Genomic DNA, 25,834 nt, shown 5'->3' on the forward strand with positions numbered 1-25,834 from the left:
ATAAAATAAGCTTCATAAACTCTAAAGAAAACAAGTTACATTGAAATGCAACTCTCAAAATTTTTTTTCTTTTTTGGCCCACTCACAGCATGTAGAGGTTCCCAGGCCAGAGGTCAAACCCATGCTGCGCTTGTGCCCTGATCCACAGATGAGGTGGCACTGGGTCGTTTAACCCACTGTGCTGGCTGTATTTCAGTGGGTTGGGGACTGTATCTGCATCCTGGCACTGCAGACATACCACTGATCCCATCATGCCAAAGTGGGAACTCCTCAAAATATTTTTTAAATTTGCTACGTGGCAATATATGTTTCCAATGAGTTTTTTTTCTGTCGTTTTGCCTTTTCTAGGGCCGCTCCCGAGGCACATGGAGGTTCCCAGGCTAGGGGTCCAATCGGAGCTGTAACCACCGGCCTACGCCACAACCACAGCAACCACGGTTCCTGGTCGGATTCGTTAACCACTGCGCCACGACGGGAACTCCTCCAATGAATTCTTAAAGTAAAAGAGCTAGCAGGATAAATTTGAAGTAGTGATGAATGTAATGATATTTTAAGATATTTGCAGTAACTAATGTGATGTGAAAGTATCTGTGATTTCTATGGGCAACGATGCCACGGGTGCTGCTAATACCACTGTGATTTTCTGTCTGCATTCATAATTGAGGAAGACTCTAAATATTAATTAGTGAAAATAAAGATAAAATTGGGAGGAGTTCCCATTGTGGTGCAGTGGAAAAGAACCCCATTAGTCTCCATGAGGACAAGGGTTCCATCCCTGGCCTCGCTCAGTGGGTTAAGGATCCAGCGTTGCCGTGAGCATGATGCAGCTCGCGGACAAGGCTCAGATCCCACATCTCTATGGCTGTGGTATAGGCCGGCGGCTGCAACTCCTATTCAACCCCTAGCCTGGGAACTTTTAAATGCCATGGGTGTATCCTGAAAAAGCAAAAAAAAAACAAAAAACAAAAAAAGACATAACTTTTGTTTCCTACCTCAGGCCAAGACTTTCTGAATTGGATCTTCAGACTTCTGGAGGGAGGTGTCCGTGGAGTCCAGGTTAAGAATCCCTGGCTTCGGCAGTTCCCTTCATGGCCCAGTGGTTAACGAACCCGTGTAGGATCCATGAGGATGAGGATTCGAACCCTGGCCTCGCTCAGTGGGTTAAGGATCTGGCATTGCTGTGAGCTGTGGTGTAGGTCACAGATGCGGCTCGGATCCCATGATGCTATGGCTGTGGCATAGACCAGCAGCCACTGATTTGACCCCTAGCCTGGATCTTCCATATGCCATGAGTGTGGCTCTAAGAAGGAAAAAAAAGAAAAAAAAAAAGAATCCCTGGCTTAGAATATTCTTCCCCCGTAAACCCTCATAGCTCACTCCTTCCCTCTCTTTTACTCAAAAGCTACCTTTTCAGTGAGTTTTTCCCTGAGGACTCTATTTGAATTGCATTCTCACATGCCCTATCTCTTTTTCCTACTTGGTTTTTTCCACACTTAACCTTCAAACTCAGGGTTTTTAAACTTTTTTAAAAATGCGTATTTCCTTTCAGTAGAAAGTCGCTTCTGTGATAGCAGACACTGCTGTGCATCATGTTTGTGCCGTGTCCTCTGCATCTAGAATGATGCCTGGCATACAGAAGGCCCTCGATAAATATTTGCTTAAAAAAATTTAAATAAGAACTCTGAACGCAAAGAAAAACAAATGTGATTTTCACTTTAGAATAGATTAAATATTTACTCATTTCACGTTACAAGGCTTCTTTCTGGTTTTGGAGACAGTAAGTCTTCTGTCCCCCAACCTCTGGGCCCCTCAAAGGCTCTGAGACTAGGACTCTATACAGGACACCCTGTGGGCTGAATGGGGCAAGGCCTGGGGCAGCTGCTGTGCCAGGTTCTGAAAGAGCAACCCCACACGTGCCCTCTCACTATTCCTCACTGGTGTGGACCCACTTGACCCCACTTCCTAGAACATCTAATGAGAATGAAGTCCACGGTCATGCCTCTCTGAGGGGAAAAACAAATTTCACTTCCTAGCTTCGAGCCAGCTTCACATAAAAACCCCCTGGAACTATACCACAGATGCAACTGTGGAGGTTTTGAATTTACTGAATCTTCTAAAGATAGATTTCTTCAACAGCAGGTTTCCACATTTTCCAAAATTTAAACACAACTTTGAGGGTTTTAAAACATTTTAATTTGACAAAGTGAGGGAAAAAAGATGGGAGGAAATTCACCCCTATTGAGTACTGACATTTACCAGATATTGACTCAGTCGTTTGAGACAGGCTTGCTTATTCAATCCCAACAACAGTGCAAGAAGGTGGCTACCACTCTGTAATAAAGGAACTAAGCCTTAGAAAGATAAACAATTTCCCCAAGCAAAACAGCTAGTAAATGGCAGACAGGGATGGTAACTTTGGTAGTCTAATGGCAAGGAGCGGTGGATCCAGGTCCTCTGTATCTAGCTCTCTGCTCCACCTTCCCTAAAGAGTAGTTCTGTCCTCCTGACCCCACTCCCATGTCAGTATTGCCCTCCATCCCAGTCCTCCACCTTCTCAGCTACACCCGCCCCCCTGGATCCTCATGAGACCCAAGAGCCCCCTGCTGGCTCTCTTGAGGTTCAGCACAGTTTTATTCCTGGGACTCCACAAAGTGAAGTGTCTAGGGTTAGGGTAGACCCCAGGCCAGGAGGTGGTGGGTCACTGCTGGCCTCCACGCAGTGGCTCCACCCGCAGCCAAAGGCCGCCCTCTGCCCGCAGGACTATCTCTGGCTTCCTGCGCGGCTCCTCCTCATCTGGCAGGACGCGGAAGCGCAGCAGTGTGAGTGCCAGGACCACCTTCATCTCTGTCATGGCAAACGTCTGCCCAATGCAGTTCCTGCGGGGTGAGAGTAGGGGCTCTGACTGCACCCAGGTCCCCATCAGGCCCCATCAGGCCCAGAAACTACCTGGGACACCTATCCCCTCCTGCAGGGATAGAGAAGGAGGCTAACCATGCCTGAGACCACCCCAACCTGGGCTTGCATGTCCCCTGTACCCCACCCCTGTCTTCACACCATCCCCGCTTCACACACCCACCAGCCTTACCTCGGCCCTGCCGAAAAGGGAATAAAAGCCAGAGGTGACCTCTTCTGGGGACTTTCTGGATCAAAGCGGAAGGGATTGTATACCTGGGGCAGAGAGGATAGGCCTGCTGGGTGGGGTTTCTCAGGACACCCGGACACCCCCAGAAAAGACAGATGTAGATAGAGTAGAGGGGAAGTGTCTGATTCCCCAAGTGGGGGCAGCACCTCGGGGTCTGGCCAGATGGATGGGTTGTGATGAATCCCAAAGATACTGATGACACAGATGTTCCCTGTGGGGAAGGAGGAGGCAGTCAGGATGAGGGCTCAGCTGACAGGACCACCTCCCTCCTCCCTCTGAAATTTTGGGCACCTTTGGGGATGACCCGGCCATCTGGGAGCACAACATCCTGGGTACAGCAGCGAGAGATGATAGTGACTGGGGGATGCAGCCGCAGACTCTCCTTGATGCACATGGTCAGGAAGGGCAACTGAGCCAGATCATCCCTATGGATCCCCACACGCACAAAAAAAAATCAATTATCCAAGGAGCAAAAACAGAGACACCCCTGGGCCCTGATGCTGTCCTGTGAGACACTCTCTCCACCTCCCACTGACCCTCACTCCTATAATAAAATAAATTCAAGGGAGTTCCCAGTGTGGCTAAGCAATAATGAACCTGACTAGTATCCATAAGGGCGCAGGTTTGATCCCTGTCCTTGCTCAATGGGTGAAGAATACAGCATTAATGAGAGCTGTGGTAGAGATTGCAGATGAGGCTCGGATTCTGCATTGTTGTGGCTGTGGAGAAGGCCTGTAGCTGCAGCTCAAATTCGGACCCCAGCCTGGAAAATTCCATATGCTGCATGTGCATTCCCAAACAAACGAACAATAAAGTAAATTCAAGATGAAGCAAAGATTTAAGCATTACAATATCAAAATCACAAAAGTCACTAGAAGAAAACAAACTGGTATTTTAGAAGCATTTCTGAGCAAAAACACAACAGTTACTGGTATCCTTAAAAGTATTAATATATTTGCATTTAAAAGTTTTTTGAATTATATAATCAGCTTAAAAAGCAAAAACAATTCTCTATAATGAATTTATGGGTTTACATGAATGAGTAAGACCTACTCCACTCTCTGGGGTGAAATGACCTAATATTATTAAGGTGTCAGTTCTTTCTAAATCAGTCAACATAATCAATGCAATCTAATAAAAATCTAGTTTTGGAGGAAGAGGAAAAGGAAGGTGGTAATTGTATTCAGTTTGAAAGAATTAAAGTTCACCAAAAGCTAGGTCAATTTGTAATTCCTGTTGTGACTCAGCAGGTTAAGAAGCTGACTTGTATCCATGAGAATGCAGGTTCCATCCCTGGTCTCATTTGTGGGTTAAGGATTCCATACTACCACAAGCTATGGTGTAGGTTGCAGACACGACATGTATCTGGCATTTCTGTGACTGTGGCGTAGGCCAGCAGCTGCAGCTCCAGTTTGATCCCTAGCCTGAGAACTGCAGTATGCCACAGGTGTGGCCCTAAAAAAAAAAAGCAAACACCCACACACACACAATAAAATCCTAAGACAAATAGAAAATAAACACTAAATTCTGTTGGGACAACTAGTTAGCCATTTAGAAAAAACTGTAGACCCCTACCTCAGTACTTATACCAATACAGATTTCATATGCAATAAGGATTAAGAAATAATAATAATAACAATATTAAATAAAATTAACTTATACACAGAATTGTTTCCTTTTTTTGTCTTTTTGGGGCCACACCTACAGCATATGGAAGTTCCCTGGCTAGGGGTTGAAATGGAGCTGCAGCTGCCAGCCTACACCACAGCCACAGCCACAGCCATACCAGATCCATGCTGGTCTGCAACCTATACCACAGCTCATGACAACACTGGATCCTAACCCACTGAGGCCATGGATCAAACCCACATTCTCATGGATACTAGTCAATCCTTGACTCAATGAGCCACAATGGGAACTCAAATAAAACCTTTTTAAATAAATAAATCCATTAGAGAAATACAAGCAAGATGTTTACATTTTAGTCCTAGAGTATGAAAGTATTTTCTAAGCATTTTTTTTCTTTGTAGGGCTGCACCCAAAGCATATGGAAGTTCCCTGGCTGGGCATCTAATTGGAGCTACAGTTGCTGGCCTTCGTCACAGCCACAGCAATGGCAGGATCCGAGCAACATCTGCAACCTACACCACATCTCACAGCAACACTGGATCTGTAACCCACTGAGCAAGGCCAGAGATCAAACCTGCATCCTCATGGTACTAGTTGCACACGTTACCACTGAGCCACACCGGTAACTTCCCAATATTTTTTTTAAGTAAAGGAGCTGTGAAGGAAAAAAAAAGTTAATATATTTGACAACAAATAAATGAAACCAAACCAAGATAAAGTCAAAAGACAATCTGGGGAATAATTCTTGCATAAGAAAAAGTAATTGAATTTCCTTACATTTAAATAGTTTCTATAACTCGGTAAGGAAAAAATGACTAGGATAAAAGTAAAAATTTAAAGGACAAATTATGAAAACTGACACTCTACAGAAAAATAAATATATGTGGTTGGTCAAAATAGGAAAGCAGTGCCCAACTTTACCAATATTTAAAGTGATGTTCACTGAAGTAACAAACTATATTTCACCTAAGAGAAGGGCAAATTTTTAAATTTTATAATGCACACTGTTGATGAGGATACAAGGAAATGGGCACTCTTAAAATCTGTTTGTAGGAATGAATTTGCCAAGAGCTATTAAAATGCAATACTCTAACAGTCTTTGATCCAAGAACACCACTTCTAGGAATTAGTCTGAGAAAGACATCCACACATATACGCAAAGTGGATGTACACTGCATCAGGTTGATTGTAGTAACAGGCTTGGAAAAGATACAAATTGATGGGGGAATGTTTAGATAAATTATGATACATCCATATAATGGAATGTTATATAGCCATCAAGAAGAAGGATATAGGGATTAACTGGTTCTGTCCCACCATGCATGGTAAATCTGCAGAGTAAATCAGGACAGAGATACTGAAAAGCAACTTGGCAATATCTATTATAACTGCAAATTATATATTATATTATGTAAATGTCCCCCACAGAAGCAGCTTGGGTAAACTAAGCAATGCTATACACACTCAGAGAGAAGGAGCTCTAAGACACATTATTGACTGAAAAGAACAAATGACCAAATGTGTGTGTCTGTTTATATTAAACTCTAATAACCTAATCTTATCAGGATGTTTCATTGGGTGCAAAAAAAAAAAAAAACCCACCTACTCTCATTATTGACTTTGCAATTCAAAATTAGTTTCCCGAAACCTAATAAATGAAAGGATCTTGAAGCTATATTGTCAAGGATCATGCCTGGAAGCTCTGTATATACTCTGAGCTGTAGAGACATAAGATAGAATGAATAAGGCAAGAGAGACTGTGAACAGATTAATGTAGGGACAGACTGAACAATGTCTGGAAGGACACAGGAAACCATTGAAGGAAGGGATGGGTTTGGGATGCTGGTGTCTGACAGAGGCTTATGGGAGGTGATGGATGTCTTAAACAACTTTATTGTAATTATTCTGCAATATATACATATATCAAATCACCATGTTGTACACCTTAAGCTTGTAGAATGTTATATGACAATTATATCTCAGTAAGCCTGGGGTGGTTGATGGGAAGCTTATGTTCATACTGTTTAGATTTTACCAAGTGCCTAATTTTTTTTGAAGTTGAAAGAAGCACAAAAACATCTTTCCACCTCAAGGACTGCTGTGCTGAGCAAACCTTCACGTTGAGGGTACTACCTCCAAAATATTTATCCAGACCAACACTTTCTCTCCATCCATTAGCCTTTGGCCCATAATCTTCCCCCTTATCACCCAGACTGCATCTCATTCCCTCCAGGTTGCCCCTGTAGCTGCAAAGAGATATTTCTAATACATCAGACCTCTTTCCTCCCTTGCTCAAAGATCTTCAATGCTCCCCATCACTCTCCTATGTTAGTCATGGATCTCCTTTCAAGAAAGAACTAGCTGGAGTTCCTGCTGTGGCTCAGCAGTAATGAACCCTACTAGTATACATGAGGATGCAGGTTCATTCCCTGGCCTCACTCAGTGGTTTAAGAATACAGTATTGCCATGAGCTGTGGTATAGGCAGCAAACACATCTCAGATCCAGAGTTCATGTGGCTGTGAGACAGGCCAACAAATACAGCTTCAATTCAACCCTTAGACTGGGAACTCCCATATGCCATGGGTGCAGCACTAAAAAGAAGAAAGAAAGGAAGAAAGGAAGAAAGGAAGAAAGAAAGAAAGAAAGAAAGAAAGAGAGAGAGAGAGAGAGAGAGAGAGAGAGAGAGAGAGAGAGAGAAAGAAAGAAAGAAAGAAAGAAAGAAAGAAAGAAAGAAAGAAAGAAAGAAAGAAAGAAAGAAAGAAAGAAAGAAAGAAAGAAAGGAAGGAAGAAAGGAAGGAAGGAAGGAAGAAAAAGAAACTTGCTGTACAACTTCAAGGAGTGCTGTTACCTGACAGCCTCCAGCTATAGGATCCCTGGGCTCTGCTATAGCGTTCACAGCAAGGTCACACTTTCCCAGGCAGCCTACAGCCAATGACTGAGCACAGTGGGCCACAAATGTCTAATCATTATTGCCCCATGTGACGCTTCACTAAAGGCAACACCCAGCCTATTTTTATTTTTTATCCAATATTGGAGTCCCAAAGGACTTGAACTGATACCTTTGAAAACTCTTAATGTCCTTTCCAAAGCACTCCAACAAGGGCTTCCATTACCAGATCCAGCTTTAACAAGAACCTCTCTGATCCTCACACTGTAGATTTCACAAGGAGCCAACCACCTTTATCTCCTCCCAGACATCCCAGGCTCACTCTTGCATGCTTCCATCCTGGCCTTTGCACAAGTTACCCCCATGGCTTGCAGCACCATCCAATAACCACATCCAGGTGGCAAATCGATATTCACTTCTTCACTATGAAGCCTCACCTCCTTTCCTCTCTGCCCCAGGCTGGACCATGTAGGACTCAAATGGGACTAGACTCTGAACTGGAAAAGGGGAAGTATAGATATGTTTCCTGAGCAAAGAGGTGGACCCCCGAGAGATTTCCTCGGAACCCCTGGGATAGAATATTAGATGGGAATTAGAGGAAAGAGCAAAAATTCAGGGCAATGGGGGTCTTTGGAGAAACAATGCAACTTCAAGCAGAAGAGCAAGGGAGGAGAGAGGATGTTAATATATTGAACATGTACTGTGCTGCATCTGTTCTGCATTGTCACAATTCTCCAAGTAGCACCTGTGGAGGGGAGATTCCTCACCCCACCCCCCAATTCATAGAGGAGAAAACACTATTCAGAAAAAGGGGACTGATTTTCTTAAGTCACATAGCCAGTTAGTGGGGCATTAATGAAGACACTCAGATCTTCTCATCCCCAAAGCCTCAGCTGTTCAGACTGGGCACCACACTTTGCCTATGGGCTCTGCTCCTATGCCCACTAAGCAATAATGACAGAATAATAAATATATATTTGTTTCCCCTTTCCCAGCTGGGGACTAGAGCCAATAAGAAGGGTTCAGGAAGACACCATGTGGACATGCACGCACCATTCAATCTCCTTAGGCTCACGGTCCCTCAGGAGCTCTTGCACCTCCTGCCGGCAGCGCTCCTGGTACTCCGGATGCTTTGCCAGGTTGTACAGGACCCAGGAGAGGCCACTGGCGGTGGTGTCATGGCCTGAAGGGCAGCCAAACAGGCTTGGGTCTCTGGGATACTTCAGCACCAAAGGGTCGACAGCACCCTCATGGTAAGACGCCCCCCACCCCACCCTCGCCACCTCAAATAACATGGGAAAGATGGCCAAACGGGGTGATCCAGGGCCACCAGCCAAGTCCCTCACATGAAGAGACCCCTGCCTGTTCCGAAGTCCCACACCGGGACCCTCACCCGCAAACATGAAGGTGTCAGCCTCGGCTCGGATGTCCTCATCTGACAGTCCTTTCCCGTCTTCATCCTGGAGAGAAAGCACCCCCCAAATCACATCAGCTCAGAGGACACCTGAGCCTAACCTGAAATTGTCCCTGAAGCTCCACCATCCAAACAGGATCATCCCCTCGTCAGCTCCAGAGCCCACCCCACAGCCCTCCTCCTTGGTCTCCTGCCTCCTGTTTACTCCTTCCAGGCAGCCTTCTACACAGCCACGTCTGAAACTCCTCACCGACCTGTCCCTCCCTTCCTCAAGCACCCTCTGTGACTCCCTAGCCCTCTCTCGATCAAGTCCATGTTCTTTGCTCTGACATGTGAAACCAAGATCCAGTCTACCTACCTCTTGAATTTAGATCCCAGAGAAGCCTACCTTGGCCAGCAGGAGCACATCAATGAAGTCCAAAGTCTTGGCCTTAGCCTTGGCCCTAAGGAAGTCTTGGGAACCCTGACTAATGAGGGTGCGACGCCGCTCCTGGATGACGGCATCTGTGAAGTCGTGCACCAGGCGGCAGGCCTTGCGGAAGCGCCTCCCTTCGGGGGTGAGGTAGTACAGGAAGTCCTTGTGCAGGAAGATCTGCTCATTCCGTTTTGTCACCAGGGCACTGAGCTCGGAGATTGCAGCAATGTATTCACTGGGTTTCCTACACAGTCACACCAGAGAGAGCCTTGAGAAGCAGCTCCTTAACACACAGGAAACCCTGGGAGCCCTTCCAGTCAGGAACCCAGGACCACATCCCAGCCAGAAAAGAGTGCCCTCCCATCAGGTTTCTCTCGCTGCCTCCCATCTCTGTCAACTGCCTCATGTCCTAGATCTCAGGGCGGAGCTTGAGAATCACGCTCATCTCTCCTCGCTCCTACACAATATCTGCCCCTGCCATTCTTCCTCAGCTTCTCCCAAATCTGCCCCATTTTCCCCACCAACGTCAAGCTTCCTCCTCTCTGGGGTCTCCTTCCATCCTCTGTCCACATGACAGCCAGGCTTTGCCCAAGTCAGATGTCCAAACTCCGCTTTGACCACAACCCACATCTGCTTGAGCACCTTCCCTGGCTCCCTGGAAACCTCAGCAAAAAGTTCATATCCTCTTTGTCTGGCTTTGGAATGTCCTTAAGCTATAGCCCCTGCCCACTCCTCCAACCTTATTTCCAATGTCTCTCCTCACTCTTACACCCACTTGGCTCACACTAGCTTCCTGGCCTCTATCAAGCAGTTCTGCCTGACCAAGAGGATCTCACCTTCTCTTTCCCCTTCCTGACCTTCAGTGTCCACCCCTCACCCACCTCCTCCAGGAGGGCCCTTCTGATCACCCTGCTCAGTCCTCCCCCTACCCCATCCACTCCCTTGGGTCTATGGCTCATGGTTCCAGGCCCTGGGACAAGACTCACTCCTGGCAGTTGCTGTCAAAACTGAAGACACATTTCTGCAGACTGTCCAGAGTCATGAGGCTGATGTGTTCAAACATCTCCAGACGGGTGTGGCCTTCTGAGGCCAAGCGCTGCCACTTGGCCTGGACAGAGAAGAGGGCAGAGCTTGGGCTGGGTATTGCCTCCCCTGAGCCCCTCTCCAACCCCAAACACCAAGATGCACTCCCCCAGACCCTGTCTCTTGGTCTCTGCCCTAGGCACCCACCCCCAAGGATGCCCAGGGCATGAGTGGGAGTGGAAGCTGTTCCTATCAAGACATCAAGCCCCCAGAGCTGGGAGTCAGGAGACCTGAGTTCAAGGTCCAGCTCTGCCTCTTAGGTTCTGGGTGCCCTTGGTCTATTCATTGCTTTCCACTGGGCTTTTCCAGCATCAAATATTTAGTAACACTTCAGATGAACTGCTTTGGTATTAGACAAACCAAGTTAGAGTTGGTGTGCCACCACACATAGCATCCTTCCTAGTGTGTGATCCTTGGCAAGCCCCTAACTTCACTGGCCTCCCATTTCATCCTCTATAGTGTGGCAATTGTCATAATCTCTGCTTCGTAGGAATGTAAAAATAAATTAAGCAACACATGTCAACAAATGGCCCCACTGTTTGGGATTTCCAATAAGTGTGAAATAACCGTTATTTACAGTAGTGTCTGAAGTTACAAAAATGTATCTTTTATGAAAATATTAGTTATTATCATTTACCTTAGTTGAACACATAGGCTTATATTTTTATTAATAATAATGAGGAGTTCCCTGTGGCTCATCAGGTTAAGGATCTAGTGTTGTCACTGCTATTTCTCTGGTTATAGCTATGGCACGGGTCCAATCCCTGGCCCCGGGGAATTCCTACATGCTGGGGGCATGGCCATCATTATCATCATCATCATAAAAAGTAATGTTAGCTTCTCTGACCAATAAACCTAGTATAGAAAACAAGATGTTCAAACTACGGTAATTAGACGTTTTTGGAGAAAATGAAGACTTTGCATCATCTAGAATTGTGCTAGAGTTGCTAAAATCGTCATAAAATCAAGGTTAAGTTATATGATCACACCCGACTAATTTCCAAGGATTCATTTTAACTAGAACTACCACTTTATGTTTTCCCTTTTAGGGTACTATTCCAGTTACTCAATTACTTAACTTCATTTAAAAAATAACTGTTAAATAACCATTAACTACCATCATCATCTTCGTCATTACCATAGTGGTAGACAACTGCAAAAATGTCATTCACTCTTTGTAATGAGACTTTGTGGCTCTTCCATTAGGAGGTGGAACCTCTCTCTTCACATGCTGAATATGAGCTGAGTATGTGACATGCTTCAACCAGCAGGAACAGAAAACTATGGTGTGCTAGTTTTGAAACTAGGCTTCAAAAGCTGCCACATGTTTTTTCAGACATCCCCAGGGCATATGGAAGTTCTAGCCACAGCTGCAGCAACGCTGCACCCTTAATCTACTAGGCTGGGCCAGGGATCAAACCCGCACCTCCACAGAGACAAACCAGATCATAAACCCACTGCACCACAGAGAGAACTCCATACTGCATGTTTCTTTTTTTTTTTTTATTTTCTGGTTTTATTTCTTTTTTTTTCTTTTTTTTTTTTATTTTATTTTCCCACTGTACAGCAAGGGGGTCAGGTTATCTTTACATGTATACATTACAATTACAGTTTTTCCCCCACCATTTCTTCTGTTGCAACATGAGTATCTAGACATAGTTCTCAATGCTATTCAGCAGGATCTCCTTGTAAATCTATTCTAGGTTGTGTCTGATAAGCCCAAGCTCCCGATCCCTCCCACTCCCTCCCCCTCCCATCAGGCAACCACAAGTCTCTTCTCCAAGTCCATGATTTTCTCTTCTGAGGAGATGTTCATTTGTGCTGGATATTAGATTCCAGATATAAGTGATATCATATGGTATTTGCCTTTGTCTTTCTGGCTCATTTCACTCAGGATGAGATTCTCTAGTTCCATCCATGTTGCTGCAAATGGCATGATGTCATCCTTTTTTTATGGCTGAGGAGTATTCCATTGTGTATATATACCACCTCTTCCGAATCCAATCCTCTGTCGATGGACATTTGGGTTGTTTCCATGTCCTGGCTATTGTGAATAGTGCTGCAATGAACATGCGGGTGCATGTGTCTCTTTTAAGTAGAGTTTTGTGCAGATAGATGCCCAAGAGTGGGATTGCGGGATCATATGGAAGTTCTATGTATAGATTTCTAAGGTATCTCCAAACTGTTCTCCATAGTGGCTGTACCAGTTTACATTCCCACCAGCAGTGCAGGAGGGTTCCCTTTTCTCCACGGCCCCTCCAGCACTTGTTATTTGTGGATTTATTAATGATGGCCATTCTGACTGGTGTGAGGTGGTATCTCATGGTAGTTTTGATTTGCATTTCTCTTATAATCAGCGATGTTGAGCATTTTTTCATGTGTTTGCTGGCCATCTGTATATCTTCTTTGAAGAAATGTCTATTCAGGTCTTTTGCCCATTTTTCCATTGCTTGATTGGTTTTTTTGCTGTTGAGTTGTATAAGTTGCTTATATATTCTAGAGATTAAGCTCTTGTCCGTTGCATCATTTGAAACTATTTTCTCCCATTCTGTAAGTTGTCTTTTTGTTTTCTTTTGGGTTTCCTTTGCTGTGCAAAAGCTTTTCAGTTTGATGAGGTCCCATGGGTTTATTTTTGCTCTCGTTTCTATTGCTTTGGGAGACTGCCCTGAGAAAATATTCATGATGTTGATGTCAGAGAGTGTTTTGCCTATGTTTTCTTCTAGGAGTTTGATGGTGTCCTGTCGTATATTTAAGTCTTTCAGCCATTTGGAGTTTATTTTTGTGCATGGTGTGAGGGTGTGTTCTAGTTTCATTGCTTTGCATGCAGCTGTCCAGGTTTCCCAGCCATGCTTGCTGAATAGACTTTCCTTTTCCCATTTTATGTTCTTGCCTCCCTTGTCAAAGATTAATTGACCCTAGGTGTCAGGGTTTATGTCCGGGTTCTCTATTCTGTTCCATTGGTCTGTCTGTCTGTTTTGATACCAGTACCACACTGTTTTGATGACTGTGGCTTTGTAGTATTTCTTGAAGTCTGGGAGAGTTATGCCTCCTGCTTGGTTTTTGTTTCTCAGGATTGCTTTGGCGATTCTGGGTCTTTTGTTGTTCCATATAAATATTTGGATTGTTTGTTCTAGTTCTGTGAAAAATGTCATGGGTAATTTGATAGGGATTGCATTGAATCTGTAGATTGCTTTGGGTAGGATGGCCATTTTCACAATATTGATTTTCCCAATCCAGGAACATGGAATATCTTTCCATTTCTTTACATCTTCTTTGATTTCTTTGATTAAGGTTTTATAGTTCTCGGCATATAGGTCCTTTACCTCCTTGGTCAGGTGTATTCCGAGGTATTTGATTTTGTGTGGTACAATTTTAAAAGGTATCGTATTTTTGTATTCCTTTTCTAATAGTTCATTGCTGGTATACAGAAATGCAACTGACTTCTGAATGTGAATCTCATATCCTGCTCCTTTGCTGAATTTATTAATCAGTTCAAGGAGTTTTGGGGTTGAGTCCTTAGGGTTTTCTAGGTATAGAATCATGTCATCTGCATACAGTGACAGTTTGATCTCTTCTCTTCCTATATGGATGCCTTTTATTTCTTTTGTTTTGTCTAATTGCTGTGGCTAGGACTTCCAAAACGATGTTGAAGAGCAGTGGTGAGAGTGGGCATCCCTGTCTTGTTCCAGATTTGAGTGAGAAGGCTTTCAGTTTTTCCCCATTGAGGATTATATTTGCTGTGGGTTTCTCATAAATGGCTTTGATTATGTTCAGGAATGTTCCCTCTATACCCACTTTGGCGAGGGTCTTGATCATGAATGGATGTTGAACTTTGTCAAATGCTTTTTCTGCGTCTATTGAGACGATCATATGATTTTTGACTTTTTTTTTGTTAATGTGGTGTATGATGCTGATTGATTTGCGTATGTTGAACCATCCTTGTGAACCTGGGATGAACCAACCTGGTCATGGTGTATGATGTTTTTGATATGTTGTTGGATTCGGTTGGCTAAGATTTTGTTGAGAATTTTTGCATCTATATTCATCAATGATATTGGGTGATAGTTTTCTTTTTTGGTGGTATCTCTGCCTGGTTTTGGAATGAGGGTGATGGTGGCCTCATAGATTGTCTTTGGGCATGTTCCGTCTTCTTCAACCTTTTGAAAGAGTTTAAGGAGGAGGGGCACCAATTCCTCTTTATATGTTTGATAAAATTCACCTGTGAAGCCATCTGGTCCTGGACTTTTATTTGTAGGGAGTGATTTTATGACTTCTTCAATTTCATTTCTAGTGATCGGTCTGTTCAGTTGGTCTGTTTCTGCTTGATTCAGTTTTGGCAGGCCATACTGCATGTTTCTGATTGCTCCCTTGGAGCAGTCTCCACCATGCAATCAAGCCCAGGCTAACCTACTGGAGGAGGAAGGACAAAAGCAAGAGTCCACGGTCCCACCAAGGCTATCCTAGACCAGCTGATAGCTAGCCAAACCCCAAACATGTGACAGAGCTGAACCTGGGTCAGCAGAGCTGTCTACCAAACCCACACATGACCACAGACACAGGAGTGATTCCAGCTAAGATGAGAAGAACAAAACAAAACTGACCCAACATCGCAGGAACAATAATAAACCCAAACTCAAGTCTATGAGTTTAATGTGGTATGTAATGAGTAGGAACTGCAGGAGATCCTGTTGTGGCTCAGTGTGAACTAGTATCCATGAGTTCAATCCCTAGTATGCATAGCTTGGCCCACTTTATAGTATCCCATAGATCTCTTATATTGCTTTCATGTTTTTTCATTCAGTTTTCTGTCTGCTGTCCTGATTGGGTGATTACCATTATTTTATCTTCCAAGTCATTAATTCGTTCCTCTGCATTATTCATTCTGCTCTTCAGTGCCTCTAACTCAGCTTGCACCTCTGCAAGTGAATTTTCTAATGTTTCTTGGCTCCTCCTTTTACTTTCTAGTTCCTTTCTAAAGGAATCTGCATTACGGTTCATATCTACTCTAAATTACTTCATATTTTCTCTTAATCCCTTTAGTAATTTCACTAGCTCCTTTTTGAAGTCGGTGTCTGTTAGACTGCAGAGTTCTGTTTGCTCCTTCGGGGAAAATCTGTTGTTCTTTTAACTGTGAATGATTCCTGAGCTTCTTCATTTCACTTATCTTTTTCTTATTCTGTGACTTTAGGGAAAGCAATTACTATAGCCTTGGATGGCTATTTATATGTGAGAGCATCCCTGGGTATTTTGTGATGGCTCACTATGTATTTTTAGGGTGCTGTGCGTGCTTCCAGGGAGATGGAGGCAATGGGCAGGGCTAGTAGCCAGTGCCTATCGCTGGGCCCTTGACAGTGGCAAAGACCCGTGGGCAGACGGCATAGCTGCTCCTAGTTGCAGGGCCCTGGGAAGTGACTGTGACCTTCAGGCAGAGGTATGCTATGCCTAGAGCATTTGGCAGTGGCAGCACCAGGGTGTGTGTGTTCCCAGAGGAATGAGAGCACCAACTGGTGGTGCTTGGTTGCAGGGCCCACCTGTGTGCCGACCTCCGAGGTGACTGAGGCAGCAGGTGGTGCCTCTTCACAGACCCCTAGTGGTAGCGGGCCACGCCCACCTCTGGTGTCTGAGATGACTGCTGTGGTTTGCCCCTACTGCCTGCAGACCATGCAAGAGACACAGTGTCATGCTTAGCCCCCTGCTGCCCTTAGCCTGAGGAAGCAGTGCCCGGCTACACATAGCCCACAGAAGAGGCATCCCATAGCCTGTAGCCTGCACTAGAGGTTCCCTGCCCTCACCACCTTAGCCTGTGCCAGAGGTTCCCTGCCCTCTGAGAGTCCACAAGGAAAGACATTCCTGTGGTGTTCTCTGCCTCCTCCCCTGACCTCTCCAACAATGGTGCCTTGCATCTCCTGTGGGCCCAGATCTCCTGAGTTCCCTTGGCTGTGGCGATCCACTCCCCGACCAGTGGCACACAGCTCCCTGGCCCCTCAGGCTGTCTCCACGCATCCAACCCTAGTCCACTCCCTGAGTCTCAGCACCCAGCCCCCGCCCAGCCTCTCAGGCTGTGGTGTCTGGGAGTGCTGGTACAAATGGTCTGTATGGCTCTCATCGTGCTTGGCCCTCCTCAGTCCAGTTCCTGCGCTTTGCCCTGAGACTTTGAGATCCCTCTGTTCTCGCGGATCTCTGTATTGGTTACATGGCTTCAAAAAAGTGTTTTTCCTCTTTCACAGCTCCCTCTCAGTAGTGCTGGTCCAATCCTGCTTCTTTCTCTCTTTTTTTTTTTTTTTCTTCTCCTCTGTTCTACCCAGGTATGGGGAGGGTTTCTTGCCCTTTTTGGAGGTTTAAGGTCTTCTGACAGCAATCAATAGATGTTCTCTGTGACTTGTTCTACATGTAGATGGGGGTATTTTGATCCGTTTACAGGAGAGGGTGAATGCCATGTATAGTCGTCCACAAGTATTTTTTGGATGCCCTGCGGCATATGGAGCTCCCAGGCCAGGGATCAGATCAGGACCACAGTCATGACCTAAGCCACAGCTGTGGCAACTAGATCCCTAAAGCTCTATGCCAGTCCAAGGAGCAAACCCACATCAGTGTCTCAAAAGATGCCTCTGATCCCACTGCCCTACAGGAGAAGCTCCTTCTCCACCATCCTGACTCAATTTAAATCTTCATCATTTATATCCTGAATTTAAAGAGCTTCCATGATGTACACTAGAAACTAGAGCGGTCTGTGTACCCACTATGTGCCAAGAACAGGATTCCTTTACATCATCTTGACCACTCTTTCAGAAGGGATTATTATCCTGATTTTAAAGATGAGAAAACAGGCTTCGAGAGGAAAATCAGTGATGCCACCCCCACACACACACACACAAAAAGCCATTCAGCAGAGCAGGATTCCAGACTATTTGTGTCCGAGGCCACTCCGCCTTTCCCAAGGCTCCAGCTGGGAACCTGGGTTCTAGAAACTCACATGCATGATGTCTGCACTCCTGTTGAAAATCTTCACATATGACTTCAAGATATCAAAGTGGAAGGCAGGTGTCAGCAGGCGGCGCTGGTGGCTCCACTTCTCACCAGCACTCAGCAGGAGCCCAACCCCTAGCAGGGGCAGCCATGGGGAATGAGCAAGAAGGGCAGTACCTTCCCCCAGACCCCCAAGGTTGTCCCCAACCTCCGTCACTCCCCGTTACTCACCCAGCCAGGGCTTCAGGAAGCTGTAGAAAAGCATATCCTTGGGTATGATGGTGGCTGACATGAGAGATGGAACATCAGGGACCATGGAGAGGAGAAAGGGAGGGACTTTTGCTCTACATTCCCCCTCCAATCCCAGCATGGCAGGAATGGGACCAAGGGCAGGGGAAACAGGGAGGAGGGGGGAGGTAAGAGAGGACAAGACCAGGCTGCAGCACAGAGTAGAACAAAGGCAGAGCCAACACACACACTCCTACATACTTAGATGCAATCCAACATGGCACAACAGGTCTCGGCACACCTTGACGCGGTTCTTAGGAGGACTAATCTGTTCTACACACCCAAGCACAGGAACCTATCAGGAACCTAGTACACCACATTTGCCCCATCACTCTCTGACATCTCCTAGAACACCCAACATCACCCCAATATATATTAGCATGCCTTAACATGAAACAGCATACATGATATGTCCTAACATGGCATAGCCCTGACCTGGGCCTGAGGCAACATGACACAATCTTAGCATGTCCCACAGAGAGGCCCCAGATAGGACTTAAACACTGTCCCATTAAGGGCACAGACAGAGTCTGGGCGTGACCTAGACTTCCTCAGTATCCTCCTTCACCCTACCCTTAGCATCAGGTGCTTAGGCTCAAGGGGACCCTCTGTGCTGAAAGGGACCAGAAGATGCTGTCCCACTCAGATACTGAGCTCCATCCACCATGAAGAGCTCTCCCTGTCCCCTTAAGCCTCCAGAGGCCCCCAGGACCAATCAGACACAGTGGGCTAACCTGAGGTCGGGTGGTATCCCTGCCCCACACACACAGTACCCTGGCCATCTCCCTACCCCCACATCACCTTCTGGCTTAGAGTTCCTTCCATCAGAGGCAGCTCAGGCAGCAGAGAATACACAGAACTAGGAGGCAAGCTTCACATGCTACGTGGCCTTGAGAAGTTACTATGCTTCCCTGAACCTCTTTTTCCCCACCCTGGAAATGCCCACCTAGCAGGGTGGCTAGTGGATGAATAGCTGCAGTATCTGCCAGTCCAATGTCTATCTCCTTTTCCTGGAACCAGCACCCCATACTTCCTCCACCGTCAACCCAAGTAGTTATGAGGGCAGCTGTGCCACCCCATCCCCTGCTCCAGAGCCGACCATATGACACTCAGCCTCACCAATTCAGCTGCAGTTATTAGGTGATGAAGTGGTCCCTGTGACCCAGGCCACTCCACTTTAAGGGAATTCTGCAACTTTTCCTGGGTCTGTGGGGCGTGAGCTCACTTGTCAGCGGGGATTGACCTTCTGGGATTCATCTTTACCAGCATGAAGAAGAAGAACACACAGCTTTGAGATGAAGACAGATTCCCAATGACACTGCTTGAAAACCTAGATCCAGCCATGCCTGAAGGCAATGCTCCCTGAGCTTTTCACTCAAGAGATCCCCTTTCTTAGACCAACAGGGTTGAGTTTACACCACCACCCAAAACTGGAAGAGATTTTTGGCAACCAGAGAGAGCCAAGGACCTGCCCAGAGGAACCAGCAGGTCTCTGTCGATGCTGCCCATACCCCTGCTCAACCTGGTCTGTGGAGGAGTGGGAAGGGCTTGGAGCAGGGGCAGGGGGAGCCTGGGGTAGGGAGGGCTACCAGGAGATACCTGGGGCCTGGAGCAGGGGAGCAACAAAGTTGGGGTGGACAAGCCGCAGGACGGGGTACAAGGGCCCTAGCCACCAGAGATGGACGTCGCGGAAGCAGTGGCTGAGATCTTCTACCAGCCGCATGCCCTCTTCATTGTTCTTCGCCTGGGAATGAGTGAGGATGGGTCCAGGCCTGACAGAGGGCCTCAGAAACTGCAAGTGCCCACTCCATTCCCAAGCCACCACACTCACTCACCCCTTTTTCCCCCCGCTACCTGGATTATTAACCTATACTTTTCTCTATCTCAACAAGTCAGCTTCTCTCTGCTGGCCTCTCTTTTTTCATATGTATCCTAGTGACTCTCTCTGTGCCCTTATTCTCTTCATCTCTGAATTTTGACAGAAAGAGAGACGGGGCGGGGAAGCAAGAGAGATAACAGAAGGATGGGTGGATAGATATATTTGGATCGATGGATGGATGGATGGATGGATGGATGGATAGATAGATAGATAGATAGATAGATAGATAGATAGATAGATAATTATGGGTAGATAGAAAGATAAATGGATGGATGAATAGGTAAAATTTTAGATGATGGGTGGATAGAAAGACGGATGGATGGAGGCATGATGCAAATTCTATGATAGATAATGGATAGATAAATATATTATGGATAGACGGATGGATGATAGATGATGGCTAGATAAATAGATTATATATGGATGGATAGCTAGACGAAGATAGCTGAGAGGAGGACAGACGATGGATGAATGGAAAATGGATGGATAGATAGGTAATATTTATATATGTGTATGTACATTTCTTTTGCTCCATTTATATCTCTCTGCATGTCCTCTCTCAGTCCCTCTCTCTGTATTTCTCTCTCTGCCCCGATTTCTCTGTCATTCCACACATCTTCAACTCAACAACTCTGATTCTCCTCATCTACACCCTTTCCACAGCTCCCCTTCGCTCTCAGGATCAATCTCCTGCCACTACCTTGTCTTGAAGTCCTGTGACCCCTACTCTCCTCACCACTATTTCTCTAACCCTCACTGCTATCACTGTAGCTGCAGGGAACTCCCAAGTGCTCAAAAGCCAAATCCTCACTCTGTCACCTCCAGGCCTCTGAGTGCACTAGTCCTCTCCACAGAATACACTTTCCTTTCTTTGCTCAAAAAAACAAATGCCTGCAATTTATTCCAGACCCACTTGCATCAACTTTTCCTCCAAGAAGCCTTTCAGCCTGCCTGAATGGCAGAAGCCTTGCTTCCTCTCTGGGTTCTGCCAGCCCGTCTCTCCCTCAGACCTAATCTGGCCACAGAGAATTGGGGTGTCTCTGCCTCTGCATGCAAGATCAGGGGTTCCTCCAGGGCAGAGTCTGGGGCTATCTCCCCAAGAATCCTCAAACAGTGTCCAGAATGGGGGTTGGAAAATAAATGAAAGAAAGACATGACAAAGGAAGCCCAAGTTCAGGAGGGGCTTTGGGACCTGCAAGAGCTGTGCAGAAGTGAGGCAGGGAAGGGCTCGCAGCACTCAGATGCTGACACAGCACCCACCTGTGGTGTCAGTGACAGACCAGGCAATAACACAGTGGCAGAAAGAATGAGGAAGATGGCGGGGCCCAGCCAGATCCTCTGTCTCTGGGGACAGTTGGCCACCAGTGGAGTTAAGTCCCTCAAGCCCTGCTCCATGGGGGCACTTGCAGCCAAGGCAAGGGCCATCACTCCCCAGAAGGAGCCCCTACAGTGGACGCTGTGTCAGAATCTGCACAGACAGAAGGAATCTCAGCTGCATCTTGGAACATGTCCAGGTCCCAAGGGTGCATCCCAGGGCACAGGGAGAAGACACACTCTGCCCACAGGGAAGCTGACCTTGGCTGGAGAAGACAGATTTTTCTCATGCCGGGAGTGGTCCCAGCCCTAGTGGTGGCCACAGGAAGAGGTCCTCATGGGGGAGATTTGTGGGTGGTACAGTGACCCAAGAACTTGTCTCTGGGTTTGGGTCCCACATCTTCTCATGTTCTGACCAGTCCATATGGCTTCTATGTCCTTGGATGGTGAAGGGTCTAAAGTTCTGGGACCTTCCAGCCCTGGAAGATGCCACAGGACAGATGTGAACTCTACCTATCAACTAGGGCAGCCTCTCCCACCTATGAGTCTGTTCTACTGCCCAGGCTCTGTGCACAGTGCATTCTGTCTGACAGTCTATCTATCTATCCGTCTATCTATCTGTCTACCTACCTATCTATCTATCTAGCTATCTACCTATCTAGCTATCTAAAACATCCTGTCTATCCATCTATTTATCATAGTATCTCCCAGCAAGCCAGCTATCTCTCCTGAACCTATGGACACTCCCATAAATCATGCCATTTACAAATGAGGAAGCTGAAACCACATGCCCCACAAGAGGAAGAAGCATGGGTCCCCTCCTGGTCAAGCATTCTCACCCTCATGAGGACCCAATCAAGCCTGACAAATAGTCCCAGGTGCTCCAGTCAAGGGAATATAAGTCTTATTCGCCTTTGTCACCCACTCCCTGCTCCCTGATGACCCTGAGACACTTGATGAGATCAGTCCAGACAGGGAGAGGGACTCAGCCAAGATCACACAGGCAGAAACACGGAAGGAGAGAAGAGAGGTCAACACAAGCCTCCAATGCCAAGCCCTTGGATGGGGAGCCAGAACTGCAGTAACTCTGTAACATTCCTGCTGCCTCAGGGGCTGGCTGAGACATGTAACCTAGGGAAACCTTTACAATGAGCTTGGGACATCCTGTTCTGTGACAAGCTGGTCTGGGGGAGGAGAGGAGAGGAGCTGGACAATCAGGATTTTGGCCTTGGATAACAAAGGGAGGTGATGGCAAGCTACCCAGGCCTCCTCCATCACATTAGCAAATATTTATTAAGTGCCTACTGTATATCAGCCCCTGGGATGGGCCACTGTAGATCTAATCTGTGCCTCCCAGACCTACCATCTACTCAGTAGAGTTGGGTAAAAAGCAAATGATTGGATAATTAACTGTGTAAGCAAGAGCCAGGCCAAGTAAGAGGTCAAGGACTGGGTGGGAGGAGTTATTAGGGAGGCTTTTAGAAATTAGTTATATTTGAGCTAAATGGGAGAATAAGGAGGAATCCACTGGGTAACTGCAGGAAGGGAAGAGCCTCCAGGCAAAAGAACAGCACAAGCAAAAGCCCTGTGGTGAGAAGGGCTTGGTTCACTGAGGAACCAAGAAGCTCAGAGTGACTATGACATGCATGAGGCTGAGGAGGACACCAGGGCCTGGCCAAGAAACACTTGCCTTTATTTTCAGAGGGATAAGCAGGCATTGAACAGTATTCATCCGAAAAGTTGCATGGTCTAAACTGAATTTCAGAAGAATTTCTCCAGGGCCAAAGTGACAGTGGAGGAGAGGGGAAAACAGTGGCAATGAAGAGACCAGAGAAGGGGGAGGGAGTGGGATGGATGGGGAATTGGGGGTTAGTAGGCAAAAACTATTACATGTAGAATGGAGAAGCAATGAGCCCCTACTGTACAGCCCAGGGAACTATATCCAATCGCTTGTGTTACCACATGATGGAAGATAGTAGGAAAAAAAGAATAGACTTATATGCACGACTGGGACACTTTCTGTACAGCAAAAAATGACAACATTGTAAATCAACTATACTTTTAATTTTCTTTTTTTAAAAAAGGGAGACCAGTGAGTAGGCTGGGAGAGCCTTCCTGGAGAAAGGTTATGGTGCGTGGGGCCAAGGGTGACAAGAGATGCAGAGAGCAGACACATTAAGGAGGGATTGTGGAGGCAGCACATTAGGGACAGATGCACAGGTGAGAGGAAAAGGCAGACTTAGAAACCCCAAGATATGGGCTGAGGGCAACTAGAAAGATGGACTAGATCAAGGGTGGGGGCAGGATTGGGGACAGAGCCATGAGTTCAGATTCTGACCAAGGAATCAGATGTTTAGGAGCTCCCCAGCCCCCATGAGAAGAGGAGGAAGGAGCTGGATAGGATGACCTCGGGCTCAGGTCAGGTGTGAATTTGGAATTCACTTATGCAAGGAACTGATGGTCCACTTAGGAGCTGAAGCCTTGGGGTAAGGAAATGGTCTTAGGAGAGAAAGAAGAAAGATGCTGGTGTTTCTACTCATGGAAGGGTGGAGCAAAGGAAGAGCCAAGTGGAGACAGAAGGGCCATGAGGAGGTATAGGAGATACCAAGGAAGGAGGGTGGCCTAGAACCAAGAGGAAAAGAGGTCCAGGAGGACAAGGGGATCCACAAGCTCAAAGAGCTGTGAGCAGGTGGATGAGATGGGGCTGGATGGAGTCCACAGGATTTCGAGTCCATGAGGTCACAGCCATTACTGAGCTCACACAAGGACAAAGTCTTCCAAAGAGCCATGAGGGAAAGCCCAGGTGGTAAGAGACTTCAGCCCATGTGCAAAGGATGAGAATCTAAGCTTGATGTACCCAAGGAAATCAGATTGAAAAGAATCTGTTGGACTAGGGTGCACAGGGGAATGGACAGCCTGGCAAGGTCTAGGATGAGAGATGAAGAAAAAAAAAGAAGCTAGAAGAAAGGGAAGTTTTGGTCAAAGAATGCAATCTGGAATCAATGGTTTTGGACATTGTGCCTTTGCTAGTGATGACAAAGTCCTTATTGGGATTAGGGCCAAAGTAGGCTAATGCAGCACAAAGGAAGGGGCTCTGGAGATGAGGCTAGGAAGGTGGGCCAGGAGCCCCCTCCCACCCTCCCAGGAAATTTGGCCATTAGGTCCGAGTGATTCCTTCTGAAAGAGGGAAGGGTCCACTTTTATCCAAGTTGAGCAGAGAGGCCCACCGATATATCCTGAGGGTGGAAGACAAGTTTGGAAGAGACAGACGCCAGAGGAAGGGGAGGAGGAGGAGAGACTGACCACACATCTCCTCAGCTCCTGCTGTACCCCCATAGGGGCATAAGAGGGGTGGAAGTCATAGCTGATTCCTCTGGGAAGCAGAAGCCCAGAGAGGAGCAGACACTGACCTGAAACCAACAGAGATGGGCCAGGCAGGGACAGACCCTGGACAGTGGCCCTGAGGAGGCCTCAAGACCAGCAGTGGACACCATGGGGTCACTAGGGGACCCAGCTCTCTGCAGCCCATTCTGTCACTAGGGGACCCAGCTCTCTCCAGCCCATTCTGAGAGCTCCTCAGATGTGCACCAGTGTAGGGAAGACGGGCAGGAACATAACCCCAAACTGGCCTTGGGTGAGGAAGGCTATGAACCATGAAAATATTGGGGCATAGAGTGGACAGAGAGGAGAGGGTTCGACCCAGTGGGGAAGTGAGGAAAATGCTCTCCCTTGCTTCTCTGCTGCCCTAGACCCCAGCTCAACCCCAGCCCAACCCCAGATCCCAAGCTCCCTGAGCCCAATCCCCAACCCCTAAGAAGTCCACACACCATCATCCCTCAGACCATCTTGTCACCGTCACTCACCAGGCCCAGGTGACCCCAAAACCAGTTCCGTTTTGGGGGTTGCGGGAAACACCGGAGGCGGCAGCAGTTGTCATAGAAGTCATAGATCCAGGACAGGATTCGGGACAGGAGCCAGGTAGCACCGACCAGCTGCAGGAGCAGCCACGGGGAGGCTGACACAGGCCCCAGTCCCAGCCAGGACAGGCTCAGCTGCAGCATCCTGCAGGGCAGATGGTGTGGAGAGTGAGCTCCTGAGACTCAGCAAAGGGACAGTGAGGGTGAGCTCTGAGGCAGAGACAAATAGACAAACAAACACAGGGAGAGGAACAAGGGGGGTGAGGGGGAGGGATGGTGACTGCTGGGGAAGGAAGGGCTCAGAGATGGGAAGACTGAGACTCAGAGAGGGGTGGAGACCCAGGAAAATCCAGAGGAAGAGAGAGAGACAGGGAGAGGGCAAGGGAGGACAGAATGAAGACACATCTGCACGGAATCAATGGAAGGTTGCCTTGGGCAGTGCCCCTCCCCACCCTGGGCCAGAACCCTCAGTCCCACCAACGCCAGCTCTGCACCTTCTGTCTGGAGCAACTAGTCCCACACAGCTTCTTCTGTCCTCTTCCTAGGAAGTCTTCCTCCCTATCCCGAACTCTGAACAGGAGGGCAGAGGTGGGGCTTCAGTGGGTCAGCCAATCCCTGCTCCCCTGGCTGCCTCCTCCCCACCTGGCCCTCTGCCCAAGACTTAGAAACACAAAGCAGCTGGCTCCAGAGATGAAACAGCTTAGAGTCACATGATGCAGATGCTTGCTCCTCAGGATTCAGCACCTCCCATGTGGGGCAAGAAGCTTTTTGGAGTGAGGGCAAAGATGACTCTGGGCCCCTATGTTTATAGCCACCCCTGCCCTTCCAAGGCCAGGGTACAGCAGGTATAATTAAGAATGTTCTGGAGTTCCCGTCGCGGCGCAGTGGTTAACGAATCC

General features: G+C 47.0%; 1 protein-coding gene across 4 annotated transcripts; it reads right to left on the reverse strand.

Moving 5' to 3' along the window:
• Positions 1-2,170: 2,170 nt before the first annotated feature.
• LOC100739101 (cytochrome P450 4F3) lies at positions 2,171-25,500 on the reverse strand. 4 transcript variants are annotated; one of them, XM_021083611.2, is made up of 13 exons: positions 25,430-25,500; positions 24,882-25,080; positions 19,425-19,569; positions 17,769-17,822; positions 17,545-17,672; positions 10,475-10,596; positions 9,462-9,732; positions 9,053-9,119; positions 8,713-8,842; positions 3,434-3,567; positions 3,289-3,353; positions 3,086-3,168; positions 2,171-2,876 (listed from the first exon to the last, which is right to left on the reverse strand). In XM_021083611.2, exons 2-13 carry the CDS (start codon positions 25,077-25,079, stop codon positions 2,699-2,701), a joined length of 1,575 nt encoding a protein of 524 aa, XP_020939270.1. In that variant the 5' UTR covers position 25,080; positions 25,430-25,500; the 3' UTR covers positions 2,171-2,698. The 4 variants fall into 4 exon arrangements, with proteins under 4 accessions (XP_020939270.1, XP_084868708.1, XP_084868710.1 ...); XM_085012582.1 differs by having other exon boundaries at positions 25,388-25,500; XM_085012584.1 differs by lacking the exon at positions 19,425-19,569.
• Between the last annotated feature and the right edge of the window lie 334 nt (positions 25,501-25,834).

Source organism: Sus scrofa, chromosome 2 (genome assembly GCF_054392235.1).
Source record: "Sus scrofa isolate SSC_HxYL_T2T_F1_AM1 chromosome 2, Sscrofa_HxYL_maternal_Yorkshire_Landrace_v2.0, whole genome shotgun sequence".
NCBI classification, from domain to species: Eukaryota; Metazoa; Chordata; class Mammalia; order Artiodactyla; family Suidae; genus Sus; species Sus scrofa.

Bases quoted from the DNA above. Each gene is read 5' to 3' on its own strand.
- LOC100739101 (XM_021083611.2), bottom strand. From the start codon at position 25,079: ATGCTGCAGCTGAGCCTGTCCTGGCTGGGACTGGGGCCTGTGTCAGCC. The intron at 17,823-19,424 runs GTATCTCCTGGT...CTCTCATGTCAG, and splicing joins TCCCCTGCTCCAGGCCCCAG to CCACCATCATACCCAAGGAT. The intron at 9,120-9,461 runs GTAGGCTTCTCT...CTTTCTCTCCAG, and splicing joins ATGTGCTCCTGCTGGCCAAG to GATGAAGACGGGAAAGGACT.